Source organism: Squalius cephalus (assembly GCF_949319135.1).
Source record: "Squalius cephalus genome assembly, chromosome: 20".
Taxonomy (NCBI): domain Eukaryota; kingdom Metazoa; phylum Chordata; class Actinopteri; order Cypriniformes; family Leuciscidae; genus Squalius; species Squalius cephalus.
The window spans coordinates 25,850,697-25,872,132 of NC_137141.1; the positions used below are offsets into that span (position 1 = coordinate 25,850,697).

At 35.8% G+C, this 21,436-nt stretch overlaps 1 protein-coding gene across 1 annotated transcript; it reads left to right on the top strand.

Moving 5' to 3' along the window:
• Positions 1-891: 891 nt before the first annotated feature.
• On the top strand, positions 892-19,380 carry xdh (xanthine dehydrogenase). Its single transcript, XM_079853734.1, has 36 exons — positions 892-1,059; positions 1,198-1,255; positions 2,305-2,401; positions 3,252-3,360; positions 3,548-3,674; positions 3,778-3,839; positions 4,427-4,504; positions 4,869-4,964; positions 5,064-5,205; positions 5,689-5,781; positions 6,008-6,159; positions 6,649-6,742; positions 7,225-7,334; positions 7,760-7,944; positions 8,058-8,232; positions 9,236-9,325; positions 9,401-9,570; positions 9,793-9,919; positions 11,014-11,136; positions 11,757-11,853; positions 12,620-12,744; positions 13,643-13,776; positions 14,426-14,513; positions 14,601-14,687; positions 14,796-14,987; positions 15,062-15,207; positions 16,472-16,553; positions 16,640-16,735; positions 16,845-16,973; positions 17,399-17,473; positions 17,631-17,683; positions 17,821-17,935; positions 18,069-18,134; positions 18,218-18,406; positions 18,492-18,659; positions 19,290-19,380. The coding sequence occupies exons 1-36, from the start codon at positions 979-981 to the stop codon at positions 19,338-19,340; spliced, it is 4,062 nt and encodes a 1,353-aa protein (XP_079709860.1). The 5' UTR covers positions 892-978; the 3' UTR covers positions 19,341-19,380.
• Positions 19,381-21,436: the final 2,056 nt, after the last annotated feature.

Sequence of the window (21,436 nt, forward strand, 5' to 3'; positions counted from 1 at the left end):
GTTTATGAAAGGTGTATGTTATAGGAATGTGAAAATAAGGCATACCTCTGTATGCTTGTTCTGTTTGCTTTGGCCATAAGCGACTCTGGAAGAAATAAACAAAAAAATCTCAAACAATTGTGTGGTGGTAAGATTTAACTTTTCTTGTTACTTTAAGGTTGATGCCTTCTAGAAAACAGTAAAATCATTGTAAAAAATTATTGTAATGTATCTTTGAATCATAATGTTTTCTTGTGGTGACTAGCCTACATTTATAAAACATCACTTTTTCATAAAAAGTTTCAAATACTATTTAAAAAACAAAACAAGCTGCCAACATTTGTTACACTATAAGGACAGTAACTGCTTGTTTAATACAGAGAAAACCATCATCACCTCATTTATAGATTCACATAAATGTAATATAATGCAAATATAAATTTAAATTGTGTGAAAGTTAGTAGAAGCTTGATTAGCTAATTTACATAGACAATTTTGGGTTACGCTTATACAAATATCCTACGACTGAATAGGGTAACATTAATTATCAACATCGCCTATATATATATATATATATATATATATATATATATATATATATATATATATATATAACATGTTTAGGGTTACTTGCTTTGCTTGTAATTAAGTATAATTTATGTTATTACTTTAGAAAGTTCATAAAGTGTTACACAATTACAGACAGAAAATTCAATGCAGTACCGCCTGTCATTTCATGTTTCAAATCTATTGAACTTACTCAAGGTTTCAAAAATTAAACGTAATCAATTCTCCTGACCACTTGTGAGCTGAAACAACATTTTTTTTATTGTTTTATTTTTTACCCAACCTTCCCAAATGTGATTCTCCATACATGAGAATCATGTCTTGATAAGAATCTGGTCACGTGACGCAGCGCTCATAGTTCACTACAACAGTGAGTAGCGCTCATCTCACGGATTTGATCTCAGGATACTGGGGGAAACACTGGGAATTAAAATGTCGATAACAGCGGACGAGATTAAGAATAAATTACATTCTTCGGGGGATGACCTCGTTTTCTTCGTTAATGGAAAAAAGGTAATTTGAGAAATTAATAATTAGGCTACATTGTTTTATGTGTTTCACTACGTGTTTCAACTTTTTTGCTTCTGCTTGTGATTAAAGTTGTTAGCTAGTACGGCCAAACATGTGTTTTCCATAATTAATTCTGTGCAGATCACTGAGAAGAATGCAGAGCCTGAGATAACCCTCTTGACATATCTAAGGAGAAGCTGTATCCTTTTGATCTGTTGCTCTGCTGCGTAGTCTCTGTGTGTTGAAACTGAAAGCTTTTTTTTACATTATTAGACCATATCCCTAGCATATTTCTGTCTTCTGTAGTTATGTTTTTGGTTAAACTGAATTGTTTGCTACCTGCTTGGATAGGGTCCCTTTGACTATTCATGAGGTTTGCTCACATCACTGTCGTTCAGTTTATTTCATTGCATCACTTTCATTTTGATGTCTTTGCTCATGAAAAGTGCTGATTTGTTTCTATATGTGATCAAGCCTTATTCTTATTTCTATACAGTATGATTGTATAAAATGCTTCAATAATATAACTTTTTGAGAGAAATTTAATAAATTAAAATTTATTAAATTTTAATAAATTTAAAATTTATTAAAAAAAATAAAATAAATTTTTTAATAAAAAATTGAATCCCCCCCCCCCCCCCCTGCATTTGGGTAAAAACTCCTACATTTAATTAATATTACGGAATATGAATCAATTAGATTTTAAACCAACAAAAGTACTTAGTAAGAGTCAAACCAGGTACACTGTAAAAAAAAAAAAAAAAAAAAAATTAAGTTTCTGCCTTTTTTATTTTAAGTACAAGCAACTTGAATGTTTAAGTCATTTCAACTTAAATTGTATTTAACTGACTTTAAAAAAATTAATTTCGTATAACATAAAAAAGTTGAAAATTACTTATTTTGCATATTTAAGCAATTCTAAAACAAATGTTGTCATAACTTATGGATCATAAGTTTTTACAGTGTAGAAATAATCTGTAACAGCATTTTTTCAGCATTAACCATTGGTTAATTTTTGTTAACTTCATCAATCATTTACATTACACCACTACTGATGCAAGTGAGATTTATTGATCCAAACATGTCATTTTGGACTAAAGAGACTCCCATCTTATTGACCTTGAAATTGTACATTACCAACATTTTGTACATTGTAGTAATTTTGTATTACTCATTTAGGCCTACACTGATTTTGTAAGACTGTTGTTTTTTCAGTGTGACTCTTTTCCTTAGTGTTGATGCTTACAGTGGGTCTGACAGGAACCAAACTGGGATGTGCTGAAGGAGGTTGTGGAGCCTGCACTGTAATGGTGTCCAGATATCATCCACATCAAAACCGGATTATGTATCTTTTTACGTTCTCTGTGGTAGATTTTTCCCCTATGCACCTGACTTAAGTTGAACCGAGTGTCCCTGACACCTGAAAATATTATACTCAGTTGAGTTCACCTCTGACCGCTCGGGTTGAGTGTAGCTATTCTGACCCCATAAAATGCCTAAGAATTATAGTTACCTGACCGTATTCTAACCCCGCCTAAGAGTCTCACAAAGAGTCGAACGACGTCGAACACTATCACTTGGGAATAAGGTCTAGTGTTCTTAACCCGCTCCACACTATCACTTGGGAATAGAAAGATCACTAGTGTTTTGCTAAATAGCTTGTTCCACTAACTAACTTGCTGCGCAGCATTAACTAGACAGACTCCAGACAATGCCTTTTAGGATCTCAGAAAAATATCAGAGAGAATCCCACCAGCAAAAAGAATACAACAGTTTTTTTTTAGAATAGGAGAATGGCAAAAATTACATGACACAATTTGACTGGTTCTTCATATGCAAACCCTTCTGTTACTAGGAAGGAGCAAACTTGGATCTCAAATCATAAAAAGTTCAGTTGATTACTCAATATGTCATGAGACTAGTATATTTTTGATACTGTCTGATCAGCATCTCAGAGAATTGTCCATCGACAACAATATTTTTCAAAGAAAAATTAGAGAAGTAAGAGTTTAGAAAAGAGAAGTAAGTTTAAATGTTAGAATTATAATTAGTTAAAAAATCTGTCACAACTCCCATCTTGCAATAAGTTGTAATCTGTAACAGATTCATGATGATAACTGTTAACAATTTAAACATAATTGTTAAAGGATTCTGAAACTTATGCCAGAGTTAAGACCTTAATGACACTCTTTAAGTCACTATGCGGTTAATGCCTGTTTGGCTCCTCTATGCTCTGTGCATCACTGTGCAATAACAACCGTGGAGGGCATCGGCAGTGTGGCAAGCAAACTCCATCCTGTACAGGTCTCAATTTTATCTTATTTTCTCAGATAATTATGAGAGAAGGATGTCAGATTACATAACATTATAACCACTTTTCCTTCCTCCATTCATTACAGTTTCAACATTATCTGCGTAACTTGATATATTGCTGTTCTGCTCACTTGTGGTGTAGTATCTCTGACAACAATAATCTTTTCATCTACTGTAGGAGCGTATTGCAAAGACTCATGGGTCACAGTGTGGGTTCTGCACGCCAGGAATTGTGATGTCTATGTACGCTCTTTTAAGAAACAATCCTCAACCCACCATGCATGACATTCAGGAGGCCTTTCAAGGTATATTAATAGTCACAACTTCTGCATTTTGTTAACTTTTATCCCTTAAGGTAATATATATTTTTAAATAAATCTTTTTGTTTTTAAAATTGGTTGCACACAGGCAATTTATGTCGCTGTACTGGGTACAGACCTATTCTGGAAGGCTACAGGACATTCACGAAGGTAAAATTAATAGTTTGTGAGAGTAAGTGGGAGTTTATGGGTATATGATCAATAAGTTATGACAACGTATGTGTTTACATTGCTTTAACTCATCAAAATATATATTTTTTTTAAGTTGTACAAGATTCAACAAATTTTTCAGTCAGTTTAATGTAATTTAAGTTGATATGACTTAAACATCCATGTTGATTGTACTTTTTTTGTGTGTGTAAGAACTATCTATTTTGACGTATATCCAAATGATAATTTGCCCCAAAGTGCAGCTATAAAGTGCTCAAAGGGATAATTCACCCAAAAATGAACATTCTGTCATAATTTACTTACCCTCAAGTTTTTCCAAACCTGAATGAGTTTCTTTCTACTGTTGAACACAAAAGAAGATATTTTGAAGAATGTTGGTAACCAAACAGTTGACGGTAGCCATTGACTTGGGTACCAAGTCAATGGCTACCATCATCTTGGCTTATTTCAAGTACAAGATTAATATTTCCAGGTAGTCTGAGCTGATATAAGGAATATTGCTGTAAAATAATCAGAATTACCATAGGCAATATCTTTTGTTTAATATCTGCCTCTTTTAATTTCAGGATGGGGGATGTTGTGGTGGGAAAGGACAAACGAATGGCTGCTGTATGACTAATGGATACACACAGGAGCATGTCAATGTGAGTAGAACAGACATCCAGACACTATGCTCTATTTTCTCTGAGCACAAGCACGTTTTTGTCCTTAAGTCTTTCCATTTAAACATATGGCATAGTTGGATATGAAATCAATGACATGGCAGCCATTGCATTCTCATAAGAAACCAGTCACATGTTTGAACTCATAAGCATGTGAGGTCAAATCTACAACCGTGAAATAAACAGACACTTCAAGATCACTGTTTCACAATCACAGTACTGCCTATCAGTGCTAAATGTTATCTAAGGACTTTTCATCTGAAAGGTATAACTCTGTTGGGGATCTGAGTGGCGCCAGTTGCCCGTTTGTACTTTCACAAATATTTTGATCTTTCTCTGTTTTTAGGACAATTCAACACTTTCAGATCAAAAATTGTATGACCAATCAGAGTTTATGCCACTGGACCCGACACAAGAGATAATTTTCCCGCCTGAGCTCATGGTGTGTATAAAATAAGTTTGAATGACCATCATAGTAAAATGGCTGATTACTGCATTAAATGGATGCATCAACAGTTTAAATTATATTTGTGCTCTACAGAGTCTGAGTAAACAGCCTCAAAGGGAGCTGAGGTTTATAGGGGAAAGAGTGTCTTGGATTCAACCCAGCTCCCTCAAGGAACTCCTGGAGCTGAAGGCGACCTATCCAAATGCTAAACTAGTGGTTGGGAACACAGAAGTTGGTGAGGCCCACATACATTAAGATGAAAATAGTATAAATTATACAGTTAGTTCCTGTCCTTGAATTTGATTTTATAGTAGTATGAATGTAATCTGGATGTACTACATTCGTCATGTTATCATTGGCACGTGACCTACAGTGTCAGTTGCGTCGCTTCAATGCCATTCACAACTCCTCTTCTGTAGCCTCAAGTGTCCATCAGATGCGTCCATCAGAAATATGTCCAGAAACCATTCTTTCTGCATGTTACATTGTTATGCCAGTAGGTGGTGACAAGTTTCTGTATTTAATAGTGAGTCATTTAATCATTCACTGTTTTGTTCAAAATGTTGATTCATTCAGGAATAAAACAAGTGACTTAATTATTCACTCAACCGCAAGGCAAGGCAAAAATACACACATTATTTCTTTGTGCAGTAATCAAAGAACTCAATGCAAACCATTATGGGATCAAGTTTTTAATTGTTTTGAGTCTCTGTTCTAGGCATTGAGATGAAGTTCAAAAACCTTCTTTACCCTGTGATTCTGGCACCAGCCTACATCCCAGAACTGAACATCATCCAACACACTCAGGATGGTAAGAGTCATATACCTAATGGGATGCTGTCAATATATGTTGTTCGATAATTTGAAGCAAATATTATTTGTCATTATAATACATTATGAGACATATAAGACATTATAGAGTCAGAACTGTATGTGCATTCATCTGTCTTCAATCTAGTCTTTCAGTGGCATTTCACTGCTTAGGTTAATTGATAGTTGACGGTTAATCTTGGCTGTAACAAGCATGTGGTTCACAGGCATCCAGGTTGGCGCATCAGTGACGTTGACTGTGTTGGGGGATGTGTTGCATGCAGCGGTGAAGAACTTGCCCGCTCAAAAGACGGAGATCTTTAAGGCTGTTCTTGAGCAGTTGCGCTGGTTTGCAGGACAGCAGATCCGAAATGTTGCGGTATGTCATGTTCCTGAAAACAAAAAGTGACACAGTGTTGGTTACACTTTATTTTGATGGTCTCCTTTAGACATTCTGTTGACTGTAAGTAACATTGCATCTTCATGTCAAATAACTGATTAGAGTATTACTTGATTATTAGTTGGATGGGATTAGGGTTAGTAGAATAAGGTGAAATGTACTTGCAAAGTTACTTATAGTCAGTAGAATGTCTGTTCGGGAACCATCAAAATAAAGTGTGCAGATATTAAGCATACAGTCTACTGATACTCTACTAATACATCAAAACAAAGTGTTGACAAGGTGTTTTATGTAAGTTACTTAATGACTGTTTAACTTAATGAAATGCCTAACTTGAACAATAAAACATAAATGATTATGAATGTATAAGTCACATGGTTGATGAATCATGCTTTAATCATCCAACCTGTGATTTAAAGTTATCACTGATACATTTCAGTTACTTAAATATCATTTTAATGCTTTCAGGCTGTTGGTGGCAATATTATGACAGCGAGTCCCATTTCAGACCTCAACCCTGTGTTTATGGCTGCTGGCTGCAAACTCACGGTGATGGCCAAAGGTACAGCACCCCACCCCCAGCCCCCACCCCCTGATTGAGGATCAAAGGTTGTAAAAGTTCTAGATCTGATACAGAATACAGAGAACAGAGAAAACATTCAGAGCCAGTCTATGGAAATATTCTATTCCACTCATTTTACATGTATTCCGGCTGGAGTCTGAATGTTATGGTGGTAATTACTGTAGTAGTCAATAGCAATTATATGGGAAATTATTAGAGATACTGTCAAAAATGTACAGTTTCCCAGTGTTTGGCATCCGATTGAATGATTGTGGTACATAGGGCAGGGGTTAAGGATATTGGAAGCTAAATAGGACTTTCACAGTACAGTTTAGTTTATGAGTAACATGTACTGTAGGGTGTTGACCTTGTATGTTTTCTTGATATAGTCTCCATGTTCTTTGTTCTACAGATTTCATGAATTTAGCTTTTAATGTATGTTTTAAAAATTCTATAAAAATCTTTTTTTCTGATGTTTTAAGGGGAGAAACGTGTTCTTGAAATGGATGACAAGTTCTTTCCTGGTTATAGAAAGACAGTTTTGAAGCCAGAGGAGATTCTGTTGTCCATAGTGATTCCATATACAAAAAAGGTTTGCAGATTCTTTTCAAAATAAATGTTTTAATTGAAAGTATGATAATTTTGTCATCTATTACTCACCCTAATGTTGTTCCAAACCCATATGATGTTCTATCCTCTGTGGAATACAAAAGAGATTTTGAAGAATCATGGCTACTCTTTCACATATAATGAAAATGAATGGTGATCTGGACTGTCGAGCTCCAAATTTGGTCCTTATGACTTGTTCGCTATATTGGAAGTTTTCTGAAGTCATACCAGGGCTTTGTGTGAGGAAAGCCATTTACGTTTAGAATCTTTCCATAATTCTTGTTTTTTCTTTAACTCTTCTGCTTTTGTGTTCAGCTGAAAAAAGAGAAAGTTATACTGGTTTGGAAAGACATATTGATGTCGGTATCTCAGTGTGATGAATCAGGCGTTCTTTCAATTCATTTTTAGGGCCAGTACTTCTCAGCCTTCAAACAGTCCCCTCGCAAGGAGGATGACATCTCCATTGTCACATGCGGGATGAATGTATTCTTCAAGGAGAAATCCAATATAGTGGAGAGTATCCGGATAAGCTATGGAGGAATGGCCGCTGTGACTGTCCTTGCCACGGCCACATGCGACAAGTTGCTCAACAGGTAGAAGATGATGGCCGGCAAAGTTTTGAAATTCTTTTCTGACAATCAGCCTCATTCCTGAATCATGAGCAGAATGACTGCATCAGTTTCACAGAATTGTTATTTGATTGCAGGCAATGGAACGAGGAGCTTCTAGAGGAAGCCTGCACCTCATTGGCGGAGGAGATGAGTCTCTCTCCCTCAGCTCCTGGTGGGATGGTGACATACAGGCGCACACTGACTATCAGCCTCTTCTACAAGTTCTTCCTCACTGTTCAGCACAAACTGGCTCTGAACCTGCAGATGGAGGTTTTTTTTGTTTGTTTGTTTTTTGCACACTTACACATTCAAGACAAATTTCAAAACAGGAGTAATTTAAAGTTATATTTTGGGCCTTTTTATGCCTTCATTGGATAGGACAGTGTAGAGTTCAGACAGGAAAGCAAAGGGTGGAGAGAGGGGAATATGATCGGCAAAGGACCCCAAGGCTGGAAACAAACCCTGGTCGTACATTACTGTATATAAGACGATGCGCTGCCCACAAGGCTATTGGCTCCGACGTAATTTTAATAAATTACTAAATAAATCAATCATTTAAATACAAATTAGTGCTGTGAATCGACAAAAAAACAACAACAACGAATTAATCTCACATTTTTCTGTAATTAATCGCACATAACATTCAAATGTTAATTATAATTATATTTTTTGTATAATTTCATATTGAAATGTGGAAACAACATAAAGATGGTATATTTTAAATGTTTACTTAATGGCATCTCTTTACTGAATATGAATGAAGGCCAGTATCACAGATACCAATAAAGCTACTGATGAAGTGGATTTTTCTCAATTTCTGTGGATGAAATGAGTAATTAGAGCCATTCAACATTACAGTATGAGTGAGAGCCTTCATTTTAACATTTAATATGCTTTAAAATATATAACAACTTTTAATTTAATCAGATTTTTACCCGCTGTGCCGAGAATTATATATATATTAATCCTTATTAAAGCTACAAAAGTGAATCAGTCAAGAGCTGTGAGTTATTTTTATTTTTGTCTTTTGTTGTTTGATTAGCATTAATGACAGACAGCAGCAGGAATATTAGGCTGCTGTCACTTTAAGAGCTGACGCAAATGACCCGGATCTGACACGGATCTGATGTTCTCACAACTCTTTGCAGTCATTTAAGAAGCTGCAAGAGGGAGGGGAAGTTATTTTGATTAAAGAATAGGAGGGTACATGAATTAAAAATAATAATAATGATGTGCACAGATAAATCATTTATAATAAATTCTGTCTCCACAGGGTGTGAATGTGGAAGACATCCGGCCTGAGTATGCTACTGCTACTGAGCTCTTCCAGTTGGACTCACCATCCAGTGTACAGCTCTACCAGGTACATATAAATAAAGCTTTGCTTTATCTGTGTATTGTTTTGGCAGATTGCTTAACTTTATTTCTTTGTTTGCAGGCTGTTCCCCCTGGTCTTAATAGTGGTGATGTAGTGGGGCAGCCGATCATGCACCTCTCCGCTCTTAAGCAGGCCACAGGAGAAGCGGTCTACTGTGACGACATACCCTGTTATGAAAATGAGCTCCATTTGGCTTTGGTCACAAGCACTAAAGCTCATGCCCTCATAAAGTTAGTTGAAAAAGGACACATGTCATGTTTTGGAATGATTTAATATTGGGTTAAAACCATCTATATGACTTATCACATGCACAGTGATAATGTTAAAGAGAGCCTACGTTGTTTTTATGAACCTCATGTCATAAAAAGGTTCAGTTCTGAACTAGATTGTTGTGATCTGAGACTATGTTTATCCAATATTGTTAACTACGTGTGTACCTGTTTTTATTGTAGGTCAATTGACACCTCTGATGCAATCGCGGTTCCTGGAGTGGTTGCATTTATCTCTGCCAAAGACATTCCTGGAAGTAACGTGACAGGACCTGTCTTCTATGACGAGACCGTTTTTGCAGATGAGAAGGTGGATTAATCTGTATTTTAGTGCATTTTCTGTGCAATATTTCTAATGAGAGACGTATTGTTTACCTCTTATATAGAAGTCTGTTGTTTGTTATGATGCAGAGTAAATCAGGGAATAGGCCACCATAGGACAATTGCTTTTACATTTCCCTTGCAAAACTGAGTGTATCATTCGGAAGTTGTAGCAAATTACGTCATGCACATGTGACAGACGTACAGTATAGTAGATGGATCCCCGTGCAAAATGTTTCTCACATGCATCTCATTTGATTGCAGACTGGCTTGGCTATTGTATGATCAAGCATCTTTTAACGGCATAATCATTTATATTTGCAGCTACACTTTGACATGCTCTTTAATGGTTAAGCATCTTGGACATGGTACAGTAATAAAATGGCAGACATTTGCAGCAAAGACCTTTATTGGCTTATAGTGAAAAACTAAAGTTGTTTTTGAGGTAAAAAAAAAACAGTCACAATTATGAAAAATTACATTGCAATTGTTATGTTTCACAATTATCTTTTTTTTTTCTTCTACACACTTAACGACCGATTATGAATGTAATTGGATACTTATGACTGATCATATGTGTTATTTGACACTATACACTGCAGTAAGATTTTTTTATTTTTACAATTTAAAGAAATCAATACTTTTTACTGAGCAAGGACACATTAAATTGATCAAAAGTGAAAGGAAAGACTTTTTAAACACATTTCTATTTCAAATAACTTCTTTTGACGTTTCTATATAGAGGTATCACGGTTTCCACAAAAATAAATCAGCAATATTAGAATGATTTCTGAAGACTGTAATGAGTAATAATGCTGAAAATTCAGTTTTGTCATCACAGGAATAAATTACATTTTAAAATATATTAAAATAAAAACAGTTTTTTTAAAAAACATTTTTATTTTATCAAATAAATGCAGCCTTGATGAGCATAGCTTTGTCTAAAAACATTTAAAAAAATCATACCTGCCTCAAACTTTTTATAGTTAGTGTGTGTTTGATACGTCTTACAAATGATTTGTCACTATTATTCATTCATGAAGAGTTCATGGTTTTCTTCCCCACATTGATCTTTCATGCTAGGTCACATGTGTTGGACATATAGTGGGGGCCATTGTGGCAGACACACAGGCTCATGCTCAGAGAGCAGCCAAAGCTGTGAAGATCAGCTATGAGGAACTGCAGCCTGTGATTGTCACTATTCAGGTTTGTATTTATGTGCGCACATACACACAATAGACTTAAAGTGGTGACTTAAAGGGATAGTTCACCCAAAAATTTAAATTAGCTCACCCTCAAGTCATCCTAGGTGTATATGACATTCTTCTTTCAGACGAATACAATCGGAGTTATATTAAAAAAAAATTCCTGGCTCTTCCAAGCTTTATAATGGCAGTGAATGGCTGTTTCTGTTTTAAAGTCCATAAAAGTGCATCCATCCATCATAAAAGTGCTCCACACGGCTCCATGGGGTTAATAAAGGCCTTCTGAAGCGAAGCGATTTCATTTTTGGGTGAACAATCCCTTTAAAGTTGCATATTGAGCAAAAGTAAATGTTTAAAATTTAATTCTGATAATGGCTACAGACCTACAACTCACTTTTGGTTTTTGACCCAGTACCACTGATCTACAATATTATTGCAAAACATTTGGTTATGTGATCTAACCTCTCACCATTACTTAGCGCTTCTCCTGCTGTCATCATTACATAACAGGATTTTTCAAGGTTTTCAGAGCAACAAGCTTGTAAACGTTTTTTTACACACAGCGCATAAAGATAAGCTTGACTGGTTTGCTAACATGTTTGCGTTCACTCTTTCAAACAGGATGCTATTACCAACAAGTCCTTCTATCAGCCGGTGAGAAGTATAGAGAGAGGAGATGTTGCACAAGGATTCAAAGACTCTGATCACACACTGAATGGTATAACCATGTTTCTATTTAACCCTAATTCTCCTGTACTTGTAACAGAAGAGTTCCTCACGGGTCAAAATACCCCAAAGCCCTAAAAATGTAATTTTTTTTTTTTGGTCCAGAAAGCTTATTCCATTTCATTTTGATAATATTTTTTCTATTTTTAATGCAATTTTTTTTTGTCGTTTTTTTTTTTTGTTCAACAGTGGATGTGATTGGATATCTGGACTAACCAGCAGACTAATCACATCACAGCATCTCGAATGAAGTTTTATTTCTTCTGAAATGCCTGAGCCAAAGTCTGTCATCAAAATAATTTGGTTTAATTCCCAGCCAGAAACGCCTCACATGATTGTGTTCCCAAACACCATCATCTAAACGCAAAATAACACTACAGCATTTATTGCGTTTTGTCTGCGCGCTCTGAGATGAAACTCCTTTATAATGTAGGAAAAAAGAGTCAAAGGCGTCCTTGATTGCAGCAACTTCCGTTTTTATTACAGATATTTTGGGCCAATTTCCAAGGAAGAAAAAAGTTGGCTTTATTCACTAATGTTTTATGTGATATTCCAATATTTGCGCATTCACAACTTTGGATGGAAACATAGCTTGTGATACACTGCATCAAGCCTCTTTCTGAATATCTAATAAAAGAGTCATATTATTTAAAAGCATATGTTTATTAATGAAACAGGAAGTCTGTACCTGATTATAAATTCTGTGGTCATGTTTCTCTTTAATTTGATGAGCTGACTCCAAATATGTGATTCTGCAGGTGAGATTCACATTGGAGGACAGGAACACTTTTATCTGGAGACTAATTGCACGCTGGCTGTCCCTCGTGGAGAGGATGGAGAAATGGAGCTGTTTGTTTCCACACAGGCGGCCTCCAAGACTCAAGTAAACATATAAAAAGAATTACTTTCTGTAGGGGATTCTCAATCTAAATGACATTCTCAATCTAAAAAGAATTTATATGATGGCATAAGACATAAAAATGGTGATGGTAGCTTGACAAAATATTGTCTGAAAGTTTTTTATGAAAAAAAAAATTAATTGAAATGAATAAAACAATAATATTTGATTAATGTAAATTGTATCTAATAATAATCATATAAAAATAATTAAATAATATAATTATTTAATTATAATTAAAATTATTTATATTGTTATAGTTTAATAATGATCATAAAATAAAACTTAGTTAAATAATAAATAATGGATGGATGGATGGATGGATGGATGGATGGATGGATAGAGAGACAAGCAGATAATTAGATAGATAGATAGACAGACAAGACAGACAGACAGTTAATTAAATAGATAAACAGATAGATAGACAGACACACAGACAGACAAGCAGATAATTAGATAGATAGATAGACAAGACAGACTGACAGTTAATTAAATAGATAAACAGACAGACACACAGACAGACAAGCAGATACAGTAGATAGACAGATCATTAAACAGACAGATAGATAGATACACAGACAGATAGATAGATACACAGACAGATCGATGGATGGATGGATGGATGGATGGATGGATGGATGGATGGAAGGATGGATGGATGGATGGATGGATGGATGGAAGGATGGATGGATGGATGGATGGATGGATGGATGGATGGATGGATGGATGGATGGATGGATGGATGGATGGGTGGGTGGGTGGACGGACGGACGGACGGATGGTTAATTGATTAGTAACAAAAATGTGACTGGATTATTAATGTTGCAAAATATAATGTTCATTGTACTGTCCTTATGGAAATGATTTGCTGTGTTTGGCTCAGGCCCTTGTGGCTAAAGCTCTAGGAGTGCCTGCCAACCGGATCGTGTGTCGTGTAAAGAGGATGGGAGGAGGATTTGGAGGGAAAGAGAGTCGGAGCACCATTCTATCCACAGTGGTTGCTGTTGCCGCGCATACGTATGAAAACTCAATATAACAATAATACAACAAAGTTTGTTTCTAGAAGAAAATTTCGTCATCGTCCACCTTATGTAAGGCAGATCAATAATATTGTTGAATATTAAATGTCCCTAAATAAGCAAGCCAAAAGCCAAGCCAACAGTGGCAAGGAACCAAAACTCCAACAGTGACAGAAAACAAACCTTGGGAGAAACCAGGCTCAGTCGGGGGCCAGTTCTCCTCTGGCCAACAAACGAACAGTGTATGATTATGATTCAGGCAGCATTACAGATCAGAAGTCAGATTGGATCAGAACATTCACAATATTTATCCAGTTCCATCTGGTTGGAGGTCGGAGTCATCACGCCGGTATGGAGACGGGTTTGTTGAGGTGTCCATGAGGCCTTCACAGGACTGATGAGGCTTGCACCTCAGGGATGCGTTGTGGTCGTGTCCAGGCGCAGGTCCACCGTCTGATCTGGATACGGCCCGGGTCCGGCTGACTTCAGTAAACCTTGGAATAAACGGAAAGACTAACATTAGCGTAGATGCCATTCTTCTTATGATGTAACAAGGACACTGGAATGATGTACATCAAGTACATATAAAGGGAGGCTATATGTCACATTGTGGAAGTTGAAGATTTTGTTTTGTCTTTTTCTTCCAGGGTCAAGCGACCGGTACGCTGCATGTTAGATCGCGATGAGGACATGCTGGTCACAGGTGGTCGGCATCCATTCTTTGGTCGTTACAAGGTGAGAAATGTTGCAAATTAGCCAAATATTGTCTTTGTCCTTGTTAGACTTTTCTCAGACACGATCTCTCTGTAATCACATGTCTAGGTTGGTTACATGAACAGTGGAAGAGTGATGGCACTTGATGTGACACTCTACAGCAATGCAGGCAATTCACAGGACCTGTCATTGTCAGTGAGTAGGCATCCCAAAGTTTTGAACATCTGTTCCCCCTGGTGGTCAACGAGACACATTACAAGAAATTCTTACCCTCCAAGCCTAAAAATGTGTCTCAATCCACAGATCCTGGAGAGGGCACTGTTCCACATGGAAAACTCCTACAACATTCCTAACATTCGTGGCACAGGCTACATGTGTAAAACCAACCTGCCGTCTAACTCTGCGTTCAGAGGCTTCGGTGGGCCGCAGGGCATGATGATCGCAGAGAGCTGGATGAGTGATGTGGCTTTGAGCTGTGGTCTGCCGGCAGAAGAGGTTCATACTGCAATTCTCTCTCTCTCTCATAGTCCACACAGATCACTTGTAACAGGATCCTTTACAAATTCCAGGTGAGGAAGTTGAACATGTACAAGGAGGGAGATATCACGCCCTTTAATCAACGTCTGGACCAGTTTACCATTAATCGCTGCTGGGAGGAGTGCATGCAGATCTCAGACTTCAACAAGCGCAAGGATGCGGTGGAACAATACAACAGGTCTGAAATACTCATATATATTAAGCTGAGAGTTTGTGCTGTTTAACGAGACATGTTTTCTTTGATATTTTGAGATAAGTGTAGTGGAAATGAAATTAAACAGTTTTTGGTGCATTTCTGACATTATAAGATAAAAAAATAAATTAAAAAAGTTAAAAATATATATATATAAACTCAAAATGTACAAATAATACAAATTATGATGTAAAATGTATAATAATATTGGGAAGACTTAATATGCAAGGTAAAAAGAATCTGAATTGTAAAATGTTTAAAATTATGTTACTAGCAGGAAAAAAGGGAATTACTAGGAAGTGGCTAAAGGTGGAAGCGCCAAGAAAGGAAAATTGGGTTGAAGTGATGCATGATATATACATTATGGAGAAACTGACTTCCACTTGTAGATTTGAAATGGATAAATTTGAGAGGTTGTGGAATGGATTCTTGAAATTTATTCGGCCAATAAGATCAGACTTTGTGTGAAACATAATACCTGAGGCATTCCCCTAGTTTGTTTTTGCTACCAGTTTTTTTCTTTTTTTCTTTTTATTTGGTGGTGGTGGTGGTGGTGGTGGTGGTGGTGGGGGGGGGGGGGGGTCATTTAGTTCTGGGGGAAAAAAGATATTGTTGTAGGACCAGGGAAAAACAATGTATTATATGTCCAAATGTGTATTTATGTCTTGCAACATAAAAAAAAAAAAAAAAAAAAAAGTATAATAATAAAAATCTATAAATAACTAATGAAAAATAAACAGATTAAATACATTTTGATGTTGATCATATTCAATACACTTCAGTGTCAATACAGCAGCGTCAGAGTTATTAACTAAAGCTAAAATACATTTTTAAAAAGCAAGATCATGTCCGTTACTTGAAATAAAGCTAAAATAAAACTACTGTAATATTAGATGACAAACTTAACAAAATTAAAAGAATGATAGGAATGTGTTGGCATCTAACTGAAATGAATAAGTGTGAGTTGAAGAAATAAAACTGAAATAAAAATAAATTAAAGCTAAATAGAATTATGAAAAAACTAATAATGACAAAAAGCACTTGTAAAAATTACTAAAACTAAAATGAAAACTAGAAAAACAAAATGTTATAAATATTATTACAGTATAGTAATAATACTAAACTGACACAGAGCAGCAAATGATGTAATTTTTATGAAGGGATTTTATTTGGATGTTACTGTAAATATGTTTAGTTCAGGTACTGCAAATCTTGTTGGGTAAGAACTGCTGTAATCCTTTCATTCCAGGCAGCACCGTTGGACCAAGAGAGGGTTGTCCATCATTCCCACCAAGTTTGGCATCAGCTTCACTGCTGTCTTCCTCAACCAGGTCAGTCCTCTTCCTCTCAGGCTCTAAATAATTCTTAGAAAGAGGTGATTGAGTATATAAGTTTGTGATGTACATTTCTGATTCAGGCAGGAGCATTAGTACTTGTGTATTCAGATGGTTCTGTTCTACTAACTCATGGTGGAACAGAGATGGGGCAGGGCCTGCATACTAAAATGGTCCAGGTAATACACACACACACACACACACACACACACACACACACACACACACACACACACACACACTATATATATATAAATAGCTTTTTATATTAATCTTTGTTTTGTGCAGGTGGCCAGTAAAACTCTTGGAATCCCCTGCACAAAGATTCACATCTCAGAGACCAGCACTAACACAGTTCCCAACACCAGCCCTACGGCCGCCTCTGCCTCCTCAGACCTTAACGGCATGGCCGTCTATGTAAGGCTCATGCACCAGAAATTCAAATTTATGATGTGTTTTATGTGCACTGCCTTTCAAAAGTTTGGGGTCAGTAAGATTTTTTTTTTAAATCTACATTAAATTTATTAAAAGTAACAGTAAAAATGTTTACGTACTTCAAATTTCTATTCATCGAAGAATCATATAAAAAAAAAAAGTTTCTGAATGATCATGTGACACTGAAGACTGGAGTAATGATGCTGAAAATTCAACTTTGCAATCACAGTCATTTTAAAGTATATTAAAATACAAAGCAATTATTTTCAATTGTGATAATATTTCATAGTATTACTGTATTTTTGATCAAAAAAATTCAACCTTGGTGAGCAAGAAACATTAAAAAAAAATTCAAATCAACATTTGTCATAATCAGTAATTTCACGCAAACCTGCAATGTCCCATAGAATGCTTGCCAGACTTTACTTCAAAGACTTCAGCCTTACAAAGACAAAAACCCCAAAGGCTGCTGGGAGGATTGGGTCAGTATCTATTTTTTTCATGTAATTTTTAATGTAAATGTTTGAAAAAAAAAAAGAAAAAAAAAATATATATACTGTACATGTGTGTGTGTGTGTATATATATATATATATATATATATATATATATATATATATTTGACATTATGGCTATTGCAGGTGAAAGCAGCCTATTTTGACAGAGTAAGCCTGTCTATCAATGGATTTTACAAGTATGTTCATTTCTTAATATTTTCTTCAACTAATAAACTCATCAACTAATAAACTGATCATTGTCACATTTTACAGTGCTAATCATGTTGGTCCTCATATAAATGAGAGTTATAATTAATCCGATTATATTTTATAGGACTCCAGATCTTGGCTATGACTTTGACACAAATTCAGGAAGGGCATTTAACTACTTTACTTATGGCGTGGCCGTCTCAGAGGTGGAGATAGATTGTCTAACTGGCACACAGAAGGTAATGCCAATGTTAATTGTGTCTTTATTATGTTCAAATGCCAGTTTTACTGACCACAGGACATCTGGTCTACATAACAAATAATTACATATTTGCATAGATGCAAGCTAAAAAGTTAAATCTCTCCTGTCAGAATCTTCATACGTCCATAGTCATGGATGTGGGCAAGAGTTTAAATCCAGCATTGGACATTGGACAGGTATTTCATCTAAAATGAATAAAGCAGATCACTCAATTGTCATTTCGTTATGAATATTATCTGATTTATGGCTGCGTGTGCAGGTGGAGGGCGGGTTCATGCAAGGTTTAGGTATGTTCACGCTAGAGGAACTACGCTACTCTCCTGATGGTTACCTGTATACTCGCGGACCTGGCATGTATAAGATTCCCGCATTTGGGGATATTCCAATTGAATTAAAGGTCTCACTGCTCAGAGACGCTCCCAACGAGAGGGCCATCTTCTCCTCAAAGGTTGGTCGCACCACAACAACCGACTTCACACAGTAAGATCATAGTTTGTGTCTGTTAACCTTTAAGGCTGTGTGCTTGTTCTCAGGCTGTGGGCGAGCCTCCTCTTTTTCTGGCGGCCTCAGTGTTTTATGCCATTAAAGATGCCATCACTGCTGCCAGGGCTGAGTCTGGCCTGACTGGACCCTTCAGACTGGACAGCCCCGCCACGCCTGAGCGGATACGAAATGCCTGTGAGGACAAGTTTACTAAACTGGTATGTAGTAACTTTTTAATGCTCACACAGCTGCAAATTAAACATTGCATCAAATCTGAACAAGGATGATTTCAGGATCAAACCTTCTCAAATCAAGTCAGACACTACTGTTCAAAAGTTTGGGCTCTGTATGATTTTTTTTTTGACAGAAATTAATGTGTATTCAGAAAGGATGCATTTAATTGATCAAAAGTGACAGTACAGACATTTAAACTGTTACAAAAGATTTCTGTCTCAAGTAAACTTTTTCCCCAAAAAGCGCAACTGTTTTTAAGTTGATAATGAGCAGCAGATCAGCATATTAGAATGATTTCTGAAGGAATCATGTGACACTGAAGCAGTCTGTAATGCTGCAAATGTTGCTTTTCCATCACAGGAATAAATCAAATTTTAAAATATATTCAACACAGTTATTTTAATTTGTAATAATATTTTATGAGCATAAGAGACTTATTTCAAACACTTACATCTTGTGGACACCAAACTTTTGAACAGTAGTGTATATATAAAATATATTTCAAATTAAATTTGATGTGTTTTAATGTTTGATATCATATCAAATGCTTCTGATAGGGCCTAATGAAGTGTTGTTGACCATTAAATACATGTGTGTGTGTGTGTTTGTTTTAGTGTCCTCCTGCAGATCCTGGCACCTTTACTCCATGGGCAGTGCATGTGTAAGACACAGCAAACACAATTTAAAGTCAACATGAAATCAAAATGGACCCTATGTACAATCTTAATCCACATTCTTTGTCTTGTGGAATGAATCATTGTTGCAAAAATGTAGTATGTCTTTGTAATCTTCAATTCAAATTGTTATAGTTTACTGTTCCCCTGAAACAACTTTCCTTTTCTGCTGGCAAAGGCTGTTGAATAACGTTAACCATTTGCCAAATAACTATTTACGCATTGCACATTTGGTCGACTTTTCACAATCCACTTAATTCCTGATGGAAACTTCAAGTCCCATTCACACAGGGGTTGCAAACGGAAATTTATGTTGACTTTAAAAGCTCTCAGCATTCAAAATGCACAGTAGTGAACACAGACATTAAGTGATGAACGATAACTGCCAAAGAAACGGAACGATTGAGGATTTTGTATTGAGCAGATTATACTGTGAAAAATTTGTGTTTTTATCAGCTCTCTGTGCTCTAAGCGAAGCTTAGCTAGCATTATATGAATATACTAAAAGTGTGCATTAATCAATTTTTTCATGTAATCCCATTGTAGAAATACACATTTGTCACCCATTATTATTAATATATATATATATATATATATATATATACACTCTCAGAAAATAAAGTACATAATTGTACCTTTAGGGGTACAATGGCTTGTCACTGGGGCTGTAAAAGCAATATTGTACTATTATTGCAATATTGTACCTTTACCTTTAAAAGAAACGGTACATATATGTACCTTTTAATGCTTTTTGACCCTCAAAAAGGTACATACATGTACCTTGAGGTCCAATAATAAGCCCTATGGGGTACGCTAGTGTAGATTGTACCTTGGGGGACAGAAATGGACTCCTACTGTACCCCTATTTCTGACAGTGTATATATAATTTTTTATGTTATTTTTTTTTTGTTATTGAATAGTGGGATAACAAGATAAAGTGAGTGGTCTGGTCATGTGATCTCAACATGATAGAAAATGGAAACCACTCTCATGTAGAATCAAAAAGATTTTCTAATACACTGGTATTACCGTATCTTCAACTGTGAGCACAAAAAAATGCTTAGTGCCACTTTAAATACTAATACCACCCATCTAACAAAAATATGTTCTAAGAACGTTTTGCTAATGTTCCCATTAAGTTCCCAGAAATAAAACTTTAAAGCAAAATGACCAGTATTTAAAAAGTTTTTTCTTGGTTATGTGAACGTTCTTCACACATTCTTTCTGAAATAAGTGGAAGCATTTAAAAAGGTTTCCAACTAAAACATTTCAGAAAAATACTCCACGAACAACGTATAAATAACGTTTATCTGCTAAGGTTTTGAGAACATTATTAAAGACCAGATACGTTTAAACAAACATTCTATAAATGTTACTGAAGGAACTAAGAGAACCTTGCCAAAACGTTAGCTAAAGTTCTAAGAATGCTCCCTGTTAGCTGGGTAAATACCAATATGATATAAAATTTGAATGTACTTATGAAAATTGAACTCAATTATGGTTTGTTACAATAGTAAATTATATGTATGATACAGGTTAGACTGTTGCCATATTCATTTAATTTAAATAGTCATAATTCAATTGTTGATGAATGATTTATGTATTTGAAAAATGCAAAACACCTCACAATATTAAATAAAAGCCTGTTCTGACATACAGTTCTTGTTAAGGCTGATACCTTTAAGTTTTTTATAATGGTGTTTGTCAATGAAAAGCTCTCTCCTCTGAGAGTGACTGTATTCGGTACAATCTTGAGAGATTCTGGACATTCTTTGTGTTCCCTGTGACCTCATTCCAATCCCACCATTAGCTGTGGAGGTCTGTGATGGCAGAACAGGGTGCTTTTGAAAGCCTGATGCAATGACTTCAATCTGTAAGTGTAAGGGAGAGGATTAAACACTCAATTTGCATGGAAGAGAATGGTTGTTGGCAAAATCACAGGACAAAAGCTTGCCAGATCCACTTTAAAACATAACAGACTGGAAACGCTTGTTTCTGCTTTCCAGTTTTTCATGCGGTCTGCTGGCACTTGGACAATTGTTTGCATGTATTTAAAGGGATAGTTCACCCAAAACTGAAAATTTTGT

Coding starts and splice junctions, on each gene's coding strand:
- xdh (XM_079853734.1), top strand. CDS start 979: ATGTCGATAACAGCGGACGAGATTAAGAATAAATTACATTCTTCGGGG. Junction 3,840..4,426: donor GCTACAGGACATTCACGAAG/GTAAAATTAATA, acceptor TTTTAATTTCAG/GATGGGGGATGTTGTGGTGG. Junction 16,554..16,639: donor CTGCTGTCTTCCTCAACCAG/GTCAGTCCTCTT, acceptor TTTCTGATTCAG/GCAGGAGCATTAGTACTTGT.